Source organism: Numida meleagris, chromosome 18 (assembly GCF_002078875.1).
Source record: "Numida meleagris isolate 19003 breed g44 Domestic line chromosome 18, NumMel1.0, whole genome shotgun sequence".
Classification (NCBI taxonomy): Eukaryota; Metazoa; Chordata; class Aves; order Galliformes; family Numididae; genus Numida; species Numida meleagris.
Window position 1 is genome coordinate 5,335,404 of NC_034426.1, and position 23,399 is coordinate 5,358,802.

The window sequence follows — 23,399 nt, forward strand, 5'->3', positions numbered from 1 at the left end:
CTGCCCACTGCCCACGTCCCTCAGTGCCACATCTCCACGGTTCTGGAACACTTCCAGGAATGGGGACTCCCCACCTCCCTGGGCAGCTGTGCCACTGCATCATTGCTCTTTTGAAGTAGCTTTTCCTAATACACAACCTGAATCTTCCCTGGCGCACCATGAGGCCATTCCCTCTCATCAAGTCTCGTACCTCAGAATCACTTTTCCTTCTACGATCCCCCCCAAAACACGAGGATGCAGATCAAACCGGGTTATTTGGAAAGTTCAAGTTACCAGAACAAGACATCCACTCAGCAAAGAGTGCGATGCCTTCCCTAACTGCTCCCACTGTCCCTTGCAGCAATCAACTCCAGGTATATTTGAAAAGGGGAAGAACGGCACATAAAGGAACACAACAGATGGGGACCCTTCGGTTTGAGGGAGATCACAGACACGTGGCGTAAACCGGAGAAATTACGGCCTTTGAGAACATCTCCAACTATAAAAGAAGACTAAACGTACCGAGCTGCGTGAAGGAAGTGCTTTTAGGCACCTGCACCGCCACTGGCAAACAAGGAAGAATTATCCCAGCACGAACACAAGCGCTCTCCACAGCAGAACGCGCCACGAGCGAGCGCGCAGCAGCGCAAGAACGCGGAAAACAAGTTCGCTACGTACAAAAACTCCCTGATTAGAACCAGGCGGGACTCCAGTGACAGCCGGCGGAACACGGCCGCACCCCCTGGCTCCGGCTGCCCGCTCCACGCGGCCCCGCAGCCCGGCGTGCAGCTCGCCGCTTCGGGACGGAGTCGGGCAAGCGTCGCCAGAGCGCGTTTAGTAACGTTACGGAAGGGGAGGGCGGGGGTTGCTCCGGGTTGCCGGAGACGTAGCATGCAGCCGCCAGGACGCCCGCTGCCGTGAAAGGATCGTTTGTTTCCACGGTGGAAATGTTAAGAGTTTCCGGGAACGCCGCTGACTTCGGGGCAAGGACGGAACCGCCGCCGACCCGGCTCCCCGCTCCGCACGTCCCGCGGGCGGCAGGCAGCGCAGCGCTCCGCTCCGGGCGGCTCGCGGCCATGTGGCCGAGCCCCGGCACGGGGCGGCGGCGGCGGTTCCCGTCCGTCGGGCTCCGGCCCCGCTCCGCCCGGCCCCGCTCCGCCCGGCCCTGCCCCGCCGCCGTCCGCTCCCCTTCCTCCGCCGCGCTCACCTGCGCTCCGCGCCTCCCGCCCGCTCCGCTCGGGGCCCTGCGGCGGCTCCCCCAGCGCTTCGGCACCGACTGCCCCCGGGAGCCCGCTCCGCGCCGCTAGTGAGCATGTCCGAGCGCCGGGCATGCGGAGTGCGGGGCGGGCGGGGAGGCTGCGGCCCTGCCCCCGCCCTCACCTGCCGTCAGCCGCGGCCCTCCCCGCACCTCCGCCCTCCCCGGCGCCGCGCGGCCCCGGACCCGCAGGCGCGGCAGCTCCGCCCGAGGCGGGAACCGGCTCGAGCCGATTACGTTGTTCGAGACGACGGCATCCTGCCGATAAGCTTCGCTCCTACATCGACCCGCGTTCCTGCTCCTTAAAACGACAGGAGCACCCGTCTCGTCCAGACGCACGGCATATAAACATCTCGGACGCCGATGCGAACTGCACCGTCCCCTCCCCGCCGCCGGCTGCCGGGGGGAAGCACCGAGAGCCCAGCTTTGTGACAAGGCCAAAGGGCGAGCTCAGCTCTGGAGCGGGTCCCCGAAGGCAGGAACCGCCGTCAGCTCGGTGCGGCAAGAAGCAGCTCGGTGCAGCCCCCAGGCACGTTACCTTCTGGGGATGGGTCTACTCAGGATCTGCGGAATTTCCTAACAGCCTGAAGCATCCCGAGCTGAAACAGCAAAGCTCTGCGCTTCCCATTCTGCAACAGTTCAAAGCATCTCCAGCTACAAGCTTCCCTTTGTATTGAAGCACAGTACATCGGAAGCCGCTTTTCTCTGTTCTGCAGCACCGACAGTATTTAAATACCGAGCGCCGTTCTCGCAGTAGCAAATTACAGTTTTATGGACTGTTAATGAGTATTTAAGGCTTTTCAGAAAGCTGAACTAATAGCTTTTCTCTCTATGTCTCCCCCAGGATCCTGGCGCTTGCTCTTCAGAGGAAGGTTTAAAGAAACAGCTCCCTCTGGGAAGGACGAGTCAGGCCAGCCGTGTCCTCTAGCGTCACTGCATGTCAGTAAGTGCCATGCCGGGACCATTTACTGGAAGCCCAAGAATAACAGAGTTGCTACCACCTCATCTTCCAACAAGGCAGAGCTCCCAGGTTTTTCTGAAGTGACGTGGCTCTACCTAGGAATTGTGTCATCCGCACAGTAAATGTCTGAGCTCATTTTCAGATCAAGTTTCAGATTACTTACTGCAAAGACAATGCTCGGAAACAGGAGCAAGATGCACAGATGTGCACTTCGGTACGTGCCGGCTCTGCTCTGAGCAATCTGCTACCAGAACTGAAGACACATTAAGCACTTTACAAAGACATACAAATACAGTTGCATTTAAGTATAAATGATTGCTTATTCACCTCAAAGAAGGCATCATAAGCAGCATTATTAACCATCATCAACAATTGTCTTTTTAAGTGCAAAAAAAAGGAAACTTTGACAACAGGACACCAGCTGTGGCACTTAAATAGAATGCAGTGGCATGGACAACAGATACTAAGGAGAAAACTTCTGAAAACTGCTTCCCTTTGTGTGAAGTTTGACAGTGTTTCCAAAGTGCGGATGGAATGAGCACTGCCATTACACCAGCAGGTCACATTAACCTCAGTGCACTTCAGGAGCTTGCTCCTGGCAATGTGCCTTTCCAGTGTCCCAAACAGTCCCTTAACACTAACATTCACTGCCACCCATTTCATTAGAGTGAGAACAAACTGCTTACAGCCAATCGATGATCAACCAGCTTTTTTTTTTTTTTTTTTGCATTAGTATTTCTCAATTCAGGACAGCGGTCACTGAGTTACTAACAGTACAAGAAGGGAACAGAGAATAAAAATCCAGGCTTACAGTCTTGCGTTCTCCGTTGCGGCTAACCACACGGATGATTTCTCCTGTAGGAATACACTCAATTCGCAGTTCCATCTTTCCAAGGTAAGTTAGCAAGAAGAAAACCTCAACTAGCTGCAGTCTTTGGTTCAGAGCCCTGTATTGAGAGGAAGAGATGAACCTCTGTATTTATACTAAGTGTAGGTGTGAGCTGAAACAATTAAGTTCAAGACTCGTTTCCACTCGTTACAATGTGCAGAGACAGTTCCAAGAAACCTAAATTTATGTCTATGTTTATTGCTCTTCACTTTGTTGATGTTCCAGTTTTGTCCCAGAGACTTAGGGAAGCCAAGCTGCTGCGGATGCCATGTCATAGGTATTAGCACGAAACAGCAACGTGGTGGACTTTACAAACGTACCGAGATCTTACAGAGAAGATTCTTCATCTTCAGCTCTAAGACACTTGGTTTAAAGTAGATAGAAAATACTGATTACTCCCATGGTAACCACAGGAAGTTCTTCAAATTACTCCAGGATGAAATCATTATTAACTGAATCCTCAAGTAGCTAACTAAGCATGACAATCAACTCACACATTACTACATAAAAAAAATCCTACTGCAAATCTGAGAGAAACAAGCTGGTAAATACTATTTTAAGTATAATTACATCTCTTTACTGTGGCCATATCATTCATTACTGTAGCATCTAGATGTACCATCCCCCCCAAACCCCTCACAGATGCAGATATCCTGACAGTGACACCAGAGAACAAAAGACCAGTTTAAATATTAGGTATTTCAAGTCTTGCTATCATGGGAGAATTCCTTCAATCTTTTCTGGAGAGCCAAACTTGAGTTTTCAACTCTACAGATGAATTGCAGAGGATGCTGCTTCCAGAACAGACACAACAAAGAACTCCCTGAAAAGAAATGGCCTGTCACTGTTCTGTGTTTCAAATCTGGAATCATTCTTACACTGGCCTTCGCTGTTACACTGAATATTGGCCCAGTCCAAAAATCATTTCCTTGACCACTTACTTTCCAATATAAGGTTCCACTGAAAAAGTGATTTTATCACATTAAAAAAGCCAGCACCTCTGTCACTTCCCCAAAGAAAATCGCCCCGTTCTCAGAAACGTGGAGCAATACCTTGTCTATCTTATCAACCCTTCATGCATGGAGACATTACAAAGATTAATTGTCTAGGACGTGAAGGTTGTTTGACTGGAATGATTCGAGACAGACGCCAGAATTCTGTATAAAAACAAAGAAAAACTTCTAGAAGTTGGCTACAAGGGAGAACAAGATTTAAAAAAAGGGCAGACTAAACAGAAAGGGATTGAAAAAATATATAGAAAAGGGAAAAGAGGAACATAGAGTGGTTTCTGCCAAGGCCGAGCTGCACTTGAAAACTACGTCTGATGTCTGTAACTGATCACTGAAAGTGATCAGTTTCAATCAATTTATGGCTATCGTGCTAAAATATTTATTATCTTTTCCTTTTTGTGATGCTAGCAAGTTCTTGTTTTCTGAACTGTCCCTGCACCCCTCATTTCCTCTCACCATTTGTGTTCCAAGATCCCATACTTCCTCTGTCTTCACTGTTTTCCTCCATTGATTCCTCCAACCTGTGTTCCAAATGCTCCCACATGGGTTCTCTTGCTACACTCCACATTGCACTTATGAGATGCTCTCATTTTTTAATTGCAGTGACCTTGTGAGAAGAAGAAGACAGCTCCATTATAATATGAGAGGTAGGGTGTATGCACTCATATGTTGCTTGAAATTATTGAACAAACTCTGTAGAGTTCCCCTGAAAGCTCAGTTTCCAACGTAACTAAACATAATGGATACGGTACAGATTAATTAGGTGGTGAGTGCCATTGCCTTGGTTAAATAAAGCAGCCACACAAAGAATAGCTTACTCTGCATACTGTATGATACATACCTCTCCAATGTTTGAGTTTGCCACTGAAGAAAAGAGTTAAAGAATAAGAAGATGAAAGGAAGCTGTACAAATAGAAAACTGGCCTCAAACACTTCCACCTTTACAAAAAAAAAAAATCTTTTTCCTCATCCCCTTTCAAGATAAGCATGAAGAAAAAAGAGGCATAAGGAAACATGGATATTATCAGCCCAATGCATGAGTTATAAAGTTAAATCATATTGGTACTCCTGCTTTGACAGGTACCAGCAAGTTTCTGTGATCTCGATATCATGTTGTTAAAGAATTTCAATCACTTTCAAATAGCAGATCCCTCTAGCTGAGGACAGAAAAACCCATTGGTAATCCTCATTAGAAATGCAGAGTTCTCAGAAAGGGGATCATTTCCTCTCTCAAGGAAAGACGAATTTGAGCTTTGTTCAATTGCCCTTTCAACCACAGTACATTAAGACAAGTTCATCCGAGTGTCACTTAGCGTCCGAGAGCAGAGAAGGAAGTAGTGGTAGGACAAACAATAGTCTTTATCAAAATGTATTTTTAGGGTCTAACAAACACGCAAGACATCTTCGAAATATTTCCTGTTTACACGGAGCTGTACTATCTGTGTGCAGTGATACACTGAGGGGAGCTACAAATCACATCTACTGAAGTTAAATAAGGCTATACTGACCAACGTTCCTTGGTAGGCATATTTCCTATTTTAAAATAAATTATTTGAAAATAAATTCTCCCAGTAAGGAGTTATGAAAAGTTATCTTTAGTTGGAAATTATATGATAATACTTTTACATCAAAAACACAAATGTTAAAATATGAAGAATAATGTAACAGATCTTTTACAGAGACAAAAAAAATCTGAACTTACACAACCTGTGAAAAAGTCAATTTAAAAGAATCTATTCCTAAAAGTAAAGAAAGCGATTTAAGTGGTTTGAGCAATTTTACAAGGAAAATATCAAAACCTCAGCAATCAAAATCTCAGGGAATAAGAAGGAATTGAGCTGTGATAGATCTAAGAATGCTTTGTGAGAAGCAACTGTTACCAATCCCTTCTTTTGTTTGTTTCCCCCAGCAAAACAGCACTTTCAGTTTTGTCTTTAACTGTGTTACTCTCAACTATCATTCATTCAACTCCTCCCCATCGGCCTCTTCCATAAGACTGTATAAGTATTAAGAGAAACTGTAGAAACAAACACGCAACTAAATTTCAACACACTCTCCCCAACAGATCCAGTAGTTTGATCACAACTCTTCCCCAAAGAACCACAGATAATACAGCCACCTCTATGGGACAAGACTGAACATCACCTGTATTTCACTGCCTCCCATCAGAAGGCCAAAGCAGTTTCAAACTTGCCCCTGTATACAAAAACACACATGCACTGCTATAATCACGAGTTGCACTCATACAAACAAGGACTATATTTGTCTTTGGCCTTCTTTTTCCAGCCCAAAGCCCTGCTAGATATATTACTGACATATTTTCGTTCTGAAGTACTACTGTATGTGAACATTAAACATCATCACAATATCTTGGAGACAGAGATTACCTCTATATACCTTGGAGAAAGATTACCATGCGTGGAACTCATTCTCCCCACCCGAACCAATGTCTTTGTTCTCAAATTAATTGAGGCCACGTAGAACATTTCACTGCCAGGATTTATTTTAGTCGTACATGAAAAGAAAACACATGAGTATAAAAACGTTTCCAGTGGTCGTAACATCCAATCAAAGGTGCTTTAAAAAAAGATAAATTTCACTAGAAATTGCATCATTACAGGTCATGGAATAGTCTGAAAAGCGACCATAGGTAACAGTAGTAAACAAAACTGCTACTGTGTGCACAATACTTAAGAAAGAAGTGTACAGTTCTGTGCAGCATCCTACTAACACACAAGCGGCTTCAATCACAGCAGCTGCGGGCATTCCCAGTGAAGTCCTGTGGTGCAAAGGATTAGTTTACAAAATGCAGCTTCTCTCTCTCCAGTGACTGAGAGTTACCAGCTCTCATACAACATTAAGGAGCTTGGGTTTCTCGCCCATGTAAAGCGGCTGCAGGGCTCCCCCTCTGTGCTGCTCATGAATGGCAGATGCACCCTGCTTAGAAGAAACTGGATCTTGGTCCACAATAAATCACCAGCTGCGGCCTGGAATTCAAAGACCACAGTTCTTCGAGCTCTCCACGGGATTCTCTTTGCATAGAGTCTCCGTATTATGGTTACACAAGAAAAAAAAAATCAGAAACAGAGTATCAACTCAAAACCTGCAACTTATTTGCACTTCAGGAGGGATTTGTCTGATGCTGTACTTGCCGTGAAAAGTCGCGTATTTGAAAGATCCAGTGCAAAATATTCTTTTAAAACTGCTACAAACGTGAAAATGGTTTCTAACATTGTTCCAAAGTGTAACAGGAATGTACAAACTGTAAACCTCAAGGCAGTTGTAATCCATGCAATGAACACAGTATCTTCTGAACCTGCCCTCATCACTTACAACTGGAAATAGTTTCCAATACCAAGCATTACACTGAGATGCAACTACAATTTACAGAGGCTAGGTGCTCTTAAGCCCCAAACTACAACTATCTAGCTTGTTTACTCATCTTACAGTTTCCAAAGCATAGAAAGACTCCGGGATAGCAGATTTTATACAGTGAATAACAGAAGGAAGCAATTGCAAAGGAAATTTCACACCAAGGTGTTCATTTCCTTTCTCAAAAGAATCCTAACAAAAAGAACTAAGACTTTTAAGAAAAAGGGTAAAATAGAATCCATTCAGTTCTAAAGCAATATTCCAAAATACACACACCAGCATCCTTTGCTTCACTGTTCCATTTGAACTGAATTTACTCTTTTCCACCCACAACTATTAAGACAGCAATTAGTAGCTAATGTTACTTACCATACACAGCAGGTAGCTTAAAGCTGTGTATCCAGAAAATGAGAGACTAACAAATGCTCTTTTCCGTCACTACAGTCTGAGATTCTGTGGAATGTTGGTGTGCCTTCTATCCTTTCCAAAGATCCCTCTTTCCTCATCAACAAACAAAACCATTTCTAAAAGCTAGCTACTTGGCAGGTTCTTAAAAGTACTTGGTCTTTTTTATTCTGTTTCCACCCTTAAGTGCACAGGATACATTCAAGTCAAAGCACCAATAAGAAAACCAATTTTGCAGCCTGACTGCTATAATTCAGAGTTTAACAATTTTTGCCAGCACAGATTATGCCATAAGAAAGAACTTGTCCCACTGAAGTTTCCCATTTACAATTCATGTAATCTCTGTAGTATGTGTAGCAAAAATGTGTCACAATAATATCAGGGAAGAACCGAAATACAACTTTAGCTATCCAAATATGTGGCAGCAAAGAAGAGTCATGGTTAGTATCATGTTCACCAGCTCTTTGCCAACAAGTGCTTCATGAACCATGGTCTGTTCATCTTTACTAAAGCATTTCTCAACTGAAGCAATTTCTTTCAGAAATTTTGGGAACCTGTTAATTCTGAGCCAGGGACAACTATAAAAGTATTATTACGTCGCCTTTTTAAATCAGAGGGAGAAAAGGAACAGGCAAATTGCTGAACTATTTTGTAAAAGAATAACTGCCCCCTCAAGAACAAACCCACACAAAAAGTGTGTTTCCATAAATGCAACTGAATCTGGAAAAATTTAAAATGTAAAACCCCAGTATCAGTAAGGCATAAAGCAGAGGGATCTACTACAGAAGGAAAATGTACATACTCCAAATTCTGAGTTTCTGTATGACTTGTTACCACATGTGTTTCCCAAAAGGTAATTAGTTTAACATTTAAAAGTCAAATAAAAATTTAAAATAAACTAGCCAGCTGTATCTAATAAATAATTTTTAAATAACTTCTTTTCAACTCAAAAATTGGAAATGAGTGATTAAGCAGTTACAGCTTAGTGAATATATTATATTGTAAATAAAATATCCTCTAGAAAAATGAAAAGGAATAGGCCTAAAAACCTATTACAGAATGCAACTTGCTTAGGATAAGTCACTGGATTAAAAACATCTTCAATCACACAGCATTCACTGGGTGCTATTTTTACAGTTCCTATTCACTGCAAGAGTTACTTTCACTGTAACAGTAAAAATATCTGCATCCACAATTCATTCTCTTCTATGAGCTTATGGTTTTCAAACAGCCCTACCTGTCTTATTTGCACTGTATTACTCCATCTTCTAAGAGTAAAAGCTTATAATCAATAAGACAAAGAATCATCTGACTCCTGAATCAGGACCACTAAATGTCCCTTCTGACTTCAGAACTCATTATGTGATTCTAGATTGCCAGGTTTTTGCATCCAAGCGTTCTCTTCCTGGGCCAGATCCTTTTCTATTAATGTTCTGTTTGGCTGAATCTAGAAGAAAAACAACAGTTAAAAAAAAAAAAACAACACAGTACAGAACAACACAGTGCTTCTGAATATCAATACACCGCCATAAATTCTATATACTTGCTAGAAACTAAGATAATTAAAAGTGATGCACACACACAGAAATTATGAAACTTAAAAAATGCAGTAAAAAAAATATTTAATATATAAGAACATTAAGCATCATGGAATAAGAAAGGTATCCTAAATGATTTGGTTTCTCATACAGTGTGTTCATCCACATGCAAGTGACAACTGTGCTGCAGAGTCTGTGGCAGTTCTTAAGCTCATAGAGAGTTGAAACACCAGACTCCCTAAAATTTCTTCCCAGTATATAGAGTGAAATATGAATTGTATCCCTGAGATTGACCAGCCAGCCCAGCAACTTTCATTAGTATATCCCCTTGGGTAATAGTGTCACAGTCTTCTCAAGCTGCTTCATCCAACAACAACGCAGAACTTCCATTTCAACCATCCCATGACACGTTAGTATAACCACAGCAGCATGGGAAATCTTGCACAAACAAAACAATTTTGGCAAAGAGCAGAAGCAAAATGTTGGCTTGTGTAGAAGAAACAACGATTGACCACTTCATTTATTCTATTAAAGTTAAATAGAAATCAGAAATAAAGCAAGGGCTGTTAAACAACTTGAGTTTCAACTGCCCTGCCTTCCCCAGGTTTAAGTGATGCAGGAAGCACGTCTGTGCAAGTCTGCCACAGAAAGCAGCAGCAGAAGCTCACTTACGGTCTGTCAGAAACTTGGTAGCATTGAGATGAGTTCTCATCTTTACATAAACTAGGGATTTAACCGACAGAGCCCGAAGTTCCAAAAACTGAAAGCTGAGAAAAAGAAAGCTGCCTTATTACATTTCCATTCTAGCTCCTCAGAGACTGACACACATCCTTCTTGCAATTACTGCTGCTGCCACTCCTCTAAGATTAACAGCTGTGCACACCTACGTTCAGATACGTATGAAAGCAAAAGAAATACAAATTCCAATCAAGGTTAATCAAAGCTTCCAAATATATTACCTGGAAAGGCTGGCTGATGCCAACTATTGACTGCAAATTATTGCTGTAATAACAAAGCAAAAATTCTCCTCCCATATCAGGTATTTCTGCAGCACTCATGTAAACCTGTCATCAAGAATAGGAATAAGGGCAATAAGCAATTTCCACAGAGAAAGCAACTTTCAAAAAGCAGTCTCTGCCTTTCAAGGCACTATAAGATTAGTATTTAGCATTTATAAACAAATTTTTAAACATAAGCTAAAAAGGACAAATAACTGAAACCATTTGAAAACTCAGGAAGGGAGTATCCTTCACCACATTAGCAAGCTGCCTTGGCTGAGCAAGAAAGGAGCAAGTCAGAGTTGTTGAAGAGAAAGGGCAAAGCCACACAAGCAGCTCTGAGGAGATGAACTGCCTCCCTGTGGCAAGAAAGTGTTACTTGAACAAGAGCAACGCCACCACCTCAGTTTGTGGTACCCTAAAGACACACGGTTCCTGAACTGCAGCCCACAGTACTCTGCTAAAATAATGTCTACAGCGCTTTGATTTTTAAGCTGAGTGTTGTAAAAGCATGATATGAGAGAAATTTCGAGAGTCAGAATACTGATTCAAATACAAGGCAATTTGGGCTCTTGTTATAAACTTGATTGTTAACTTACACAACCTCTAATAAGAAATAACTGCTTTCTATTATTATCTGAAAAATTTCACTGACTGTGCCTCAAAAATTAAATTCCTATTTGTATGGGAAAATACCTGGAAAATTAAATTCCTATTTGTATGGAAAAATGTGTGGAAACACATCATTTGTACTCCAAACATGTTCGTGTGTTTGTCTTCTACTTATTTGTTACATCACTGTAGGTAATCGTAACTAGAAAGCTACATAATAAACAGAAATTTTTAAACAAAAGCCAAAATAAAGAAAAGTCTAAGAAACACTAACCTGTAGCTCTGTTAGATATCTGTAACTAATTGTGTCAGTTGAATTAGGTACTTACAATTGTAATAAAAATCATACAATAAGTCTTTAAGATCCATTAAGAAAACTTTGAAAAATCAAATGAAAAAATGGCCAGTTACTTCAGTGGCAGAAACAGACCAAAATATAACATGACAGTGGCATTAAATTTAATTAAAAGCGACTACTGAGATAATTATTTTCATCAGTTACTTTAAACAGTAAGATCAGATCTGAGAACACATGCTGGACTACCTAAATATTATGGAGAAATAAGAGGTATTTTAAACATTAACTTCATTCCCAGATACATTTGGCCGGAAAAGAAGGAGACAAAACCCTGAAGAAAGGGATATGGAACAAACAGGTCCTTGAACACTCCTCTGAAAGGAACTACATTGGAAAGAGATGTAATTACTTGTTTACTGTCTTTGTTAGAAGAAATTTCATCATCTTCTACCCAAGCATAAGTAACGTAGTCATTCGCATGCCTGAAAGTCACCTGCAAAGGAAGACAGAGACCATCAGCCTTCTGAAGGAAACAGAAAACATATTGCAATTCCTTTTTACAGCTTCTGCCAACCATTGCTTAATCCAAACACTACGTTATCTCAGCAGATAATTTTAAGGGTGGGAAAAAGTCCACATTCATCTTGATAGGCAACAAAACTCTCACAGAACTATCAGCAACCAAGGACACAAGGCTATTATTTTGAGAGTTTTCCACGATGTCCTGCGCCAAAAGATTATCAACTACTTTCTCCAATCATTTTCACCATCTTCATTAAAGAGTCACAATGCCACAACGTTACCTTGAAGAGTCCAATCCAGTCCCAAGCGCTGCTTGGGAATCCAGGCACTGCAGAATAGCTGATCACAACATCGTGTTCCGCACTCCACTCACCCTCAGGACTCAGCGTGACCAAAGGATCTGACAGAAGAGGCTTCAACTAGGCAAGCAAACAAAACTGACAGTCAGCCAAGTCTGTCTGCCTTTCAGTCACTCCTTTCAAGTTATTTTCTGCCACACCTGCTGTAGTACTCTTAACTGAAACGAAATAGCCTAACAGCAATTTGCTGCCTCCACTGTAATTGCAGAGCCTAGGGCTTACAGAAGCTGTTTTCCTACACTTTGTAAGGTAAGACTTAAACTTTTTTTTTCTTTAAAACAAACAAAAAAAAGGGACGGCACCTCAAGCCCAAAAGTTCCTGTAACAGGTTTGTGATCACTGATGCCATAGCTCATGTGACTAATATAGTTATTTAATGTAACAGAAATGGTCTGTTCTTCTTCAGAGGATTCATCTTCTTTTGATGCATGCTGGCAGAGACTTTTCACTCTCCAAAGAATTCTATCAGTCCATGCTGGCTTCCTTTTCTTCTCACTGCAGAAATGAGAGTACAAAAGTGAAATAAGAAGCAGCAGCAGTTACCAAAAGCAATGAATAATGTGCAAAATCTACTCATAGTTGGAAAGACTGTCAGATGCGTATTAATATAGGAAGGCAATCATATCCAAGCTTCATTTTACAGCTCTGTTCAACATGCTTCACAACTAACAATTCCTTAATTCAAATGCAACTCCACGTACAGGAGATAAGTTTCACAGGTCTATGAGAGAGGAGTAAAATGAAGGGGAGAGGTGCATTCCAGTGGGTTAGTCAGCTTCATACAGGAAATGATACTTTCTCCTAAGAGACTCCCTGAGAACATGCAGGAACGTTGAGATAATACAGCAACTGCCCTAAGGTTCAGCTATATAGCCATCCTGAGGAAAAGGGCATAACTTTAAAGAGGTAGGAGAAGTCTGAATTATACTTGAAATTATTCAGAATTTTGAGAACAATTTAACAACTAGAACTGGATAAATTTTAGGTACCTTACATTAATTGTATGTGACACAGCAATATTATATTTAAAGTTCCTCTAACCCGTACCAGACCGTATTTCAAGTCTCCAAGCTACTGCTGTCCAATAACAAGAGGCTGGAAACATCCCATAACTAATAAAATTGTGTCTGCCACTGTAATATACATCAAACTGCAATCATAATTCAGAGGTTCCTTTTATACCATATCAATAACAACAGAAGACATGAGCCTTTCGTGGTTCTCTCTGTAGTGGAAGACTTAACAGCAACTCTCTGTATGGATGTATCACTTCAAATTGAAATGGAGAAAAGATCATACCCTATGGAAGAGGAATTAGAATGGACTGGATTGAATTATAAGAGTTAATGAGCAGGATGTGTAAGGACAACTGTCAGTTTAATATCTTCAAATATCAGAATCATCATAAACTGGAAAGACCATTTGGTTCAATATTCAACACTTTTTTTTTTTTAAAACCCCTTCCCATATAAGAAGTCTGACTCCCCTTTAAAAAGGTGAAAAGATTTTAAATGACTAAGGGGCTGTACCCAGTCGCTCCAGTAATTATATAAACCGACAGAAATCTTTATGAGATGTCATATGTCTGCTCTGCTGCGCAAGAAAATACCAGAAGAACAGCTGCAGTTAATACACACTATTTTAGAGAAAAAAGCACATTAGGTAGGAAAGAAAAACTCAGCATCCACATTGAAAAAGTATGGAAGATAACAAAATACTGTGTGCTTCATAGAAAGCATGCTTTTCAATGATGCTTAAAAGAGATAAGTGCCTTGAGGTTTACTGATCACCTCTCCATCCAATCAGAATACCTCTGCCAGCAATAGCAGAATGCACACAGTATGCATAAGCATTTCTTCCTCAGATAACCTAACACAGGCTATAAGGCTGTGAATCATTCTAAGAATGCCGAGGTTTGGATTTTTATGCACATTTTTTGTTAACTGAATTTATTTCTGGTTCCATTACATCTCTTCACAAAATGTCTTTGGGTCCAAATGAATAAATTCCCAAGGTTACAGGCAACAGCAGAGTAGACAACACTACGGCTTTCAGACAGATTCAGAAAATCCCTGCAGAAAATCAGCTGTCATCTGATTTTCAAATATTTCATAAAAAATCAAATCAAAAGCTCAGAAGGAGCATTGTTTTGATTCTGAAATATTTACAAATCTATGAAATCCAGAAGGTTATCTTCTTACTTAAACCAAAACAGGGACTTCTGCTCTCTGGAAATAAAGAAACATGTCAGTACAAAAGACTCTGTCTGGACAGGAACTTATCCTTCTGTTGAAACACAAGGCTGATATTTAACAACAAACATCAGTACACCGGGAGAAAAAACTACGGAAACTTAAAATACTCAATTTCACAACTTAGAATTATTTATAAAGAAACATTTGCATTTATTTTCAAATGCCAGCAGTAATAAGTGAAATGCTTAAGCAGAGAAAGAAAAGAAACATTGCAGATGATTATTCTTCCCCTTTTGCTTATTTTTTTGATAACCAAAGGGTGCTTTCAGCATTAAGGAAACAAACAAACACTGCTTAACAGAGTACTAGTTCATCCTTTTAATCTAATCTTTCCAAAAAGGATTCACTCCTGCTTCCCTTATGTGATCAGCAGATTCGGGCTTCTTCCAATTTCACATTTGCCCACTGAATGAGCCAAACAGAATAGCTCAACAGCTTCAAGAAATCAGCATATTCAAGAAAGTCAGGCTTGTTTAGCAAAGTTAGCATTACTCAAATGCCTTTTCATTCTAATACTCCAAGTACAAACACATCTTTCTGTGCTTTTACCTTGTATCGTATACATCTGAATGAAGGTCAAACTTGTAGGTGGGTTTAAACTGCAGAGGACCCTCTATGAAATCCTGAAGAAATGCTTCCTTCTTTTTTGCCATATTTAACTGCAGAAATTAAAAGAAAATTTTAAAGTTATGATTAAAAATCAGTCTAAACAGTTATTTGAAAAGCACCTGAGAAAGCATTTTCCAAGAACTGAACATCTCAGCCAGTACAACATATTTGGAAAAATAAATTCAGAAGTGTCAATTTGTTACTGCCAGAACTCTTGACAAGTTCTGTTTAAAAGTTTCTAATTCATTCCAGAATAAGAGTCTCTTAAATATAATTCTTGGGAACAGAAGAAAGGAGAAATTAATGAGAAGAATAATTCACAGGCCGTGAAGATAAGAAAAAAAGCCTCAAACAGGAAATTAGGAGTAGGAAATTAAACAAAAGCTTAAAAAGTTAGCAGTTAATTGAGGCTTATGACTGAGAAGCAAGAGAATGAACAGGTGGTAGAACTGCTCCGCACCACGACTACTCAGAACTTGTCTTTTTAAAAAGAAATTAGAAATTCAAGAGCTAATGTTAATTACTGCATTGTATTTGTATCCGTTTAATCATCATAATAAAAAACCACAATGAATTAAGGCAACATACCTGGTCCTTCTCCCACAGCAGACTGTATCGCTTGTTATTGATGGATTCTCGGACAAAATGGATGCCATAATCTGCTATTCGGAAGTTCAGGTCTCCAAACCAGAAGAGAACACTAAAACAAACACATAGCCAACCACAGAAGATTTGTAGGAATTCATTAGCTCATAAGGGAAAAACTCAATAGAACATAAACCATAATGCTAATGAGGTGCTCTAATCACTTAGATTACTTAATCTAAACAGCACAAAGTCAAACATTAAGTTATAGATAAGCTTACAGAGGTACAGCCTGCTAAACAAGAAATTCAAAGGAATTGAAACAGTCAATTAAGCCCCTTGTATTCCTGCTGCTTGCTCATTACTGCCTGGGTATTAACTTATCCCAAGCACCCTAATGACTTGATGTATCTATTAGAAACAGATTTAGAATTCAATTTTCACAGTAAGTAAAATAAGTCACAAAATTCATGACCTATTCACTCCTTGATTATGTTAATCCAGAGCACCTTGGGAAAGCAGGGGTACAAACCAGGTGCTCTGTAGCTATCAGGAATAAAAGCAGCTATTACGTAGCACTGCAGTGTACCATCAGCTTTAGACAACAGGAAAGTTGTCTATTCAAATAAATGAAGATCTCCTCGAAAATCCCTACTTCTATTGTTTTGTCCAGGGGCAGGTGCTCCATATTTGATATTACAGAAACAAAACTTGAAATTTAACATTTGTACTTTCTTCTTACATGAGGACACGAGGTGATCTGATACCTGCCCATGGGCACTATCAAGAAAATGAAACATTACACAGAAATATCAAACACTTATACTAGCATAGGGAAACTAATCATTTTTAAACTCATGTTTCATGCATGTTTATCTAATTTTAATTAACTCATTAACAATTAAACTGCTATTACATACCTATCCTAGATAGGCACTTTTAACAGATAAAAACAATACAGACAAAATACTGTCAGAACAACTCACTCATGATCCAATGTACTTGGAATACTCTCTTCTTCAAACTGCATTTCCAGAATCTTCTCGAAGTCATCCAGCCGCTGCTCTGTGTTCTCCATGTGTGCTGGCAAGTGGCAGTTTATGAAACAAACTGTATGGCCATAGAGGGACATGCGAATGGTGACTCCTCCTTTGTTCCCCTGGAACACAGAAGATGAACAACGCTGTCCAAAACTACAGTCAACACCTGCAAACACAGCTGTTAACACCATGTATACAGTTTCAAACCTTGCTTTTTCAATTTAAATGGATACGATTTCTCTCTACAGAAGTTGTTGTATATCAGTCATAAACTGGTGAAACATTATGGTCTGTGGTGCACATTTGCACACCAGGTTCAAATCACTAAGCCTCACTGCTTGTCAGTTCATTCATTTTTAATTAAGCCACATACTCCCACCATGAAACCATTCAGAGGCACAATATACTTACATACACGTAAGTAACGAATGAAATTAAACACTGAATATTTCTTTACCCAGTATCCATATAGGCCCGTGCGTGTGTAGTGGGTATGAACATCCCGTATGAAAGGAAGATGGGCATGTTTCACAAAGATCAGGAGCAGTAATCCCTGCATGCGGACGGAGGAGAGCTGCAAAAGATACCAAGCAGTCATTTCCAGAGAGGTATTTGGAATTCCTCAGCTGTACTTCATGGCAGTTTTTAGGTAAAGAACACCAGAGCAGAAGTCAGGCAATCCATGTGCCAAGCCTGGCACTGAAACTGTGACACCGTACACGCAGACATATTTCACTGCTGTGAAGTGTATGTTCTTATAGTAGACTTGTTCATAAATAATTTCTGATGAATCTCTCCATTAGCTAACATCACAGCATTATATTGCAAATTCAAAGTTGACCTCAAGCCATTATTTGCCCATTCATTTCTAAAAGACTGCCTCACCACCTCCTGTCTCCCTCTTTAATCACCCTCTTCATTAAGAAACAAATCCTTCTCTTTTCACCCATGATCTTAACAGTGCACACCTGCAAGTCCTCCAGGAGCAGAAAGCTGTTAAATGCCATTAAAATACCCAGAAAGCATGGCAGCTGCTTCTAGGCATCTGCAAAAACAGTGAGCTGTAAGGAGTGTTAAGTCTAGCCTGCATTGTCTGCAAGAACCGACTCACTGAACGCTTCCAAAGCAAAGATGCTCAACTAGCATCTAAGATGTTATTTCAGCTTTAAACTAATGGTATGGTTGCCTTTCTTTTTGTTTGGTTGCTTTATGTATTTTTGGTGAAGGCAGTCTAATGGAGCTGATTGCTAAAAAATGTATAAACTTCAATCTAATGATGTTCCCAGAAAGAGGGAGACATAGAACTCAGTTTATGTATTTGTTTTAATGATAACGATACAATTTAAAGGCACTGAAATATATTAATTGCAGTTCAATTTTCTATTGGCTGAACTTAGAGAAAGACTACATTACAATAAAAACTGATCTTAAGACTGACAACAGAACTGTAGGAGAAGTGCACCAACTAGGCCTAAAATTTACTACAGAGTTCCTTCATTCTTTGCCTCCCCATCAACACTGTTAAATGATTTCCAAATACATGCTACCATTTGCATTGTCCTTGAACCCAATAAAATACTAAACATACAATACTGAAATGACAAATCACAGTTACTAGGTAGCAAAAATATTTGTATCCAATCAGACATCCAGTATAATTATTATTCTCCTTTATATAATTACGTACATGAGATACGGAATCTTTCAGCCCCTTTAAAGGAGAGATCTGGTCCACAGGCTCAGCTCTTCCTGTTTTCCAAAGCTCAACGTTTATTTGCTACATTTGTTCCCCCAACATTCCTCAGGATCCATAGATCATTACAAAATGGTAACTGTTCCTCTCTGAATCAGCCCACTTCCAGATGAGCCCTGGCATAAGCTCTCCTAAATGCCCGTTAGGATTTTGAACTGGCCTGCCAGTAACGTGGGACACACATGTCCATGACCTAGTTCGCCTCTTATTATCAGGGCTAATCCTGTCCTGCTGAAAACCATTAGGTGGCAGCATTAGCGTGTCCAAAGTGCTGCATTCACAAATTAAAATTCAAAATCAACCATGCATGCCACCAGGAATTCTTTTCAACTGTATACAGGGCCTGAACACCAGCCTGCAGCCCGATTTTGAACGGTTATCAGCAATGACTTATGCTACAATGAACTGCGCTTTCTTTTCTTTTTATAATTCCCAATGGGTCCTTTGTTTTGTTTAATTACAGTTAAAAGATTCAAATAACTACTGAGTCTGATTAGCATGCAGATAATATAATAATCTCAGCAAAACCACCCTAAAATAATGCTTGATTCAGAAAACCAGTGAAACACTCAAAGGGTTTTGATCTCTATTTATTAGAGCTATTCGGGATAACTTCCTACCTTTATTGTTACACAACTGAAACACCAGCACTTCAGCTGATCTTATGCCCCATGTTTTACCAAAAAAAACCTTACTATTTAAGCTACCATATGATATTCTAGATCATCGTTTGAAGTGAAGCCTCCAGAATAATCTATACTCTTGTTAAAATCCTGTCTCTACATATATGCAATCAATTTTCACCCACAAACATGTTGGGGGAAAAAAAAAAAAAACAACCAAGAAACCTTACCAATCTTAATGAAAAATCACTGCCACTGCTGGGGATACTTACAGTGAAAGCAGGTACTTAAGCAGACTACATGAGAAGCATCACAATACGCTTCCCCAGCATTGCACAGAGCAAAAAAAAAAAATAATAAAAAAAATTCTACAAATAAGAGAGAGATAGAGATATTGTGGCCACAAGAAATAGGCTGCTCACTGTAAGCTTACAATGCATTTGGTTGTAAGTAATCTTCATTTCTCTGCCCCTTGAGAATGTATTCTCATTATGATGGGGTATTTTTCTACTCATCACATGCTTCTACAGCAATTAAACTGGACGTTGCCAGTGTATTTGAACAATTGACCTGCAAAAGCAGCAAAGCTGCTCAACTGTTCCAAATGAGAAATGGAAAACTAAGTCCAATTTTCACTGCTAAAATTAGGGACATCATTATTACTAATGGAGACCTCTTTTAAATGCCTTTATCAATAAATCAGGAAAACACAAGTTTGTCAGAGAAACATTTATAACATTCATGCACCTACAGATAGGACCGATACCTGCAAAAGACATCATCAACTTGTCTTTTATGGATAAAAATGTGTCTGAGAAAAAAAAAAAAAAAAGATAAATGAAACCAGGGAAGACATTTTCTTTCACTGCTGTGACACTTAAGAGATGTAAACAATTACCTTGATATATCCCAATGGAGACAGCACAGTCATGAAAAAAATGCTCCATGGATCATCAAAAGCCAAGTCAGACAGAAAATTTGTGATCCTTGAGTTCACTTCCTGTAAGCTGAACACATCAAGATTACTCTCACTCCACTGACTTCTTTAAAACATGCTGAATTTTTCGGTAACATGCGTATCAAAATCTACATGCTCTTTATGCCAACAAAGAAAACAGCAACATTTGATGTGTTTAAAAAAAAAAACTTACTCTATATTTTGTCATGAAAGAACAGAAAGAAGATTCTCTTGGCATAAATCATCCCTCTTCTAAGTCAGTGACTACTGCGGAAACTCAATTTGGCAATAAGCTCACAAAGTAAGTTCTTTAACATTTACTTACCCTATAACATACATATCCATAGTTGGGCTCAGTGAGTCGAGCTGAAGTAAACTGGTGACATCAGGAGGTGGAGAAGCTGTGCCCACATTCCAGGTCACTAAATGCAGTCTACAAACAAACAACATCGCACAAAACCAATGCTCAAACTGAAACGCAAACAGGTCCTTAGAACAGCTAATTTCCCCAAAGAATTTCCATCTATAGAGAAGAAAGGTTTTCAGTCACTTCTCATCAATCAGAAATGAATTTATTAACTAGCATTAAAACCAAAACAAAGCATAAAACACCGAGACAGTCAACCAGAGGGAATGTAACCTGAATTCTCGCCACTTGTCCTTCACTTTTTTTCCCCAGATAAGGAAAGCTTCATCTAGAGTGCGAGACACTTCTTCATGAATCTCATCATCCGAGCTGATGTCCTCCACACAAGCCATAAGCTGGGCTACCCGCTGGCGGAGCTGCAGGCGGCCGCTGGACCCTGCGCTGCTGACGCTCGCGGAACGGCTGCGGAAGTTGTGCAGGCTTTCTAAATCATGCAGGGACAGGGCTGCTGAATCCTGAAACGCATCTTCGCTACCGAAGGATGCCATTTGCTCCAGGGAAAGCAACTACGCTCTGAAGGTCTAGCCCGTTCAGATCCTCATTATAAAAGAAACAGAAGGCTAAGGGTCTTTCAGATCAAGTTATCACTCGTGTCAAATTCAGCATTCTTCTAATGCAGAAGGAGAAATGTAGATGCAGCGTTGTAGCATTATCACCACACTCAATGGCTTGTTACAAAAGCTGCAGCCACATCCTACCTCACACACCAAGTTGTTTCCTCCTAACAGATTTAATGTGGTTAATTCTGTAAGCTCAGGATTTAAAAGAATTTATTGTTGGCTTGAATCAATCACATGCCTTCACCCACAGGTTAGCAGAAACATAATCTCCAGCTTCCAAGTATCAAGCACACGCTTCCAACCAAAAGTAAGCAAACCTGCTGCTCCTCTCAACTACTGTCAGAAACGTATCTATTCTTGTTTTGTTTTCAATAAGATAGTAATTTCTATTATCAGAGCTTTTAGAAAGGAATTCACTTTACCGTCAACCTGGTTATAAATCAACCTTAAAAAATAGGTGTACACACTAAGGTGTTAGCTTTCCATCTACCTTGAAGGACCCTACAAACATTGCTAGAAGGTTAAATAATGAATCCCAATACGACATCCCTTATTACAGCAGTATTTTTATGCCCCAATCAACCGCCCGCTCAAGGTGACACACAATGAACGTGGAAGAGCTGAAAAGAGACCTCGCATCCCACACTAAGCCAATGATCCACAATTCCTCTCAACAATAGCTTCTCTTTATACTCTGAAGTCAGCCTAAAGCTATTCTAGAACTAATTCCTAGGGGAAAAAAGGTCTGTACGCTGCAGACCTCATCCTGCCATCAAAGAGATATAACCACCGGGGAACTCTTTCAATTAATTTCTTCAATTATCTGGGAAAACAAAACTGCATTAACACTGAAGTCACCAGTCATTACAGATGGAAATTAAATTCTAAGTGTCCAGCACCCACACTGAATAAGAATCATAGAACGGCTTGGGTTGGAAGGGACCCCAAGAACCATCAAAGTTCCGACCCCCTACCACAGGCAGGGCCACCAACCTCCAAATCCAGTACCAGACCAGGTTGCCCAGGGCCCCATCCAACCTGGTCTTGAACACCTCCAGGGATGGGGCATCCACAGCCTCTCTGGGCAGCCCGTGCCAGCACCTCACCACTCTCTGTGAAGAACTTCCCCCTGGCATCCAATCTAAACCTTCCCTCCTTGAGCTTAAAACCATTAAAGAACACGAGAAAGACTATGGTAAAAGTTTCAAGAACGTTCTTAAATGAAAATTCATTTTCACTGTAGGCCATGACTACGTATACAGCAAAAACGTACAGCGAGGAATGCCTACGCCTCTGCAAGGCAAATAACCGTGAGCATTCCCAGGGCCACACGCTGCCCGCTGTGTGAGGAGTACCAGCTGTCACTGCACAGCACACAGGGACCTTCCCCACAGGGGAAGGCAGCGCCCAGAGCACCCCGTGAGCTCTCGGTGCTCTCAGGGCACAGTCCAGCACACTGTCTGCAAGCACAGCCCTAAGCACGAGCACGGGGCGAAGGCATCATGCAGCATCCCCAGCTCCTGCAACAATCAAACAGCAGAGCATTTTTTTAGTCATGTTTGCAGTGCTACACTAGGAAGACTCCGAACATCTGTGAGTAAACGCTTGCGGGGTTGTTTCTTTTGCCTATTTTTTTAAAATGTATATTCTTTTTCCCGTCACAGGCAGCCACCCAAATACCCCGCCAGCAGAACCTCTCTTTAGCCACCACAGCACCGGGCAGGGCACCACAGCCACCGCACCGGAGGACAGCGAGTCACGAGCAAGGTAAAAGCGAAAGGCAAAGATCTCCTCACGCCCTTCCCTCCCGGGGGGCACCTCGCGCTCCTGAGGCGCCTCGCAGCGCCGCGTTCCCGCCCTCACCCGGAGCTGCCCCCAGACCCCCAGGGCTCACTGCCCCCCCGCCCAGCCCCAAGGCTTTCAAATCAGAAAATCAGCTTTTCTGCTGTATTTCATGTGACTGCATAACCTCGCCAAGTCCTGTAACTCCCCGTTAAGAAGCACAAACGCAGCTTTCGCTAATTCTGAGGTAATTAAGCAAAGACTTAACTACTTTTCTCCCGGGAAAGCCGCACTCGGACCCGCGCCTCGCAGCACAGACGCGCCCCCACTCAAAGTGCTCACCTCAGTTCTCTCACAGCGTCGCGCTGTGCCGGGCCCGAAGGTTCCATGCCCGCCGCCGCCAGGGATCCGGTCGGGAAGCGCTCCGAGGGGTACCGGGAAGCCGCCGGCCTCCCCCGGCCCAACGCGGGGCGTCCGCCGCCGCCCCGCTGCCTCAGCGCTCCCCTTGGCGCCCATTGGCCCGCGTGACGGGGAGGGGCGGGGCCCGGGTAGCATCGCGGCGCTCAAGGGCGCCACCACGCGGGCGGGAGGACCGCCGCTGCTCGGACT

General features: G+C 41.6%; 2 protein-coding genes across 4 annotated transcripts in view; both read right to left on the reverse strand.

Annotated features, from left to right (window-relative positions):
* The window catches only part of MYO1C (myosin IC), a 54,313-nt gene extending 51,160 nt beyond the window's left edge, over positions 1-3,153 (reverse strand). The window contains exon 1 of one of the 3 annotated variants that reach the window (XM_021415461.1): positions 3,007-3,153. In XM_021415461.1, coding sequence (XP_021271136.1) covers positions 3,007-3,081 — 75 coding nt within the window. In that variant the 5' untranslated portion in view covers positions 3,082-3,153. Of the gene's footprint in view, positions 1-501; positions 638-1,186; positions 1,364-3,006 lie in introns of those variants that run through there. The other 2 variants (XM_021415465.1, XM_021415466.1) reach the window with 2 other exon arrangements.
* On the reverse strand, positions 6,575-23,328 carry INPP5K (inositol polyphosphate-5-phosphatase K). The gene is made up of 12 exons (XM_021415468.1): positions 23,133-23,328; positions 20,347-20,454; positions 19,962-20,070; positions 17,145-17,261; positions 16,634-16,806; positions 15,651-15,762; positions 15,003-15,112; positions 12,501-12,693; positions 12,121-12,258; positions 11,727-11,810; positions 10,369-10,473; positions 6,575-9,318 (listed from the first exon to the last, which is right to left on the reverse strand). The coding sequence occupies exons 1-12, from the start codon at positions 23,177-23,179 to the stop codon at positions 9,220-9,222; spliced, it is 1,395 nt and encodes a 464-aa protein (XP_021271143.1). The 5' UTR covers positions 23,180-23,328; the 3' UTR covers positions 6,575-9,219.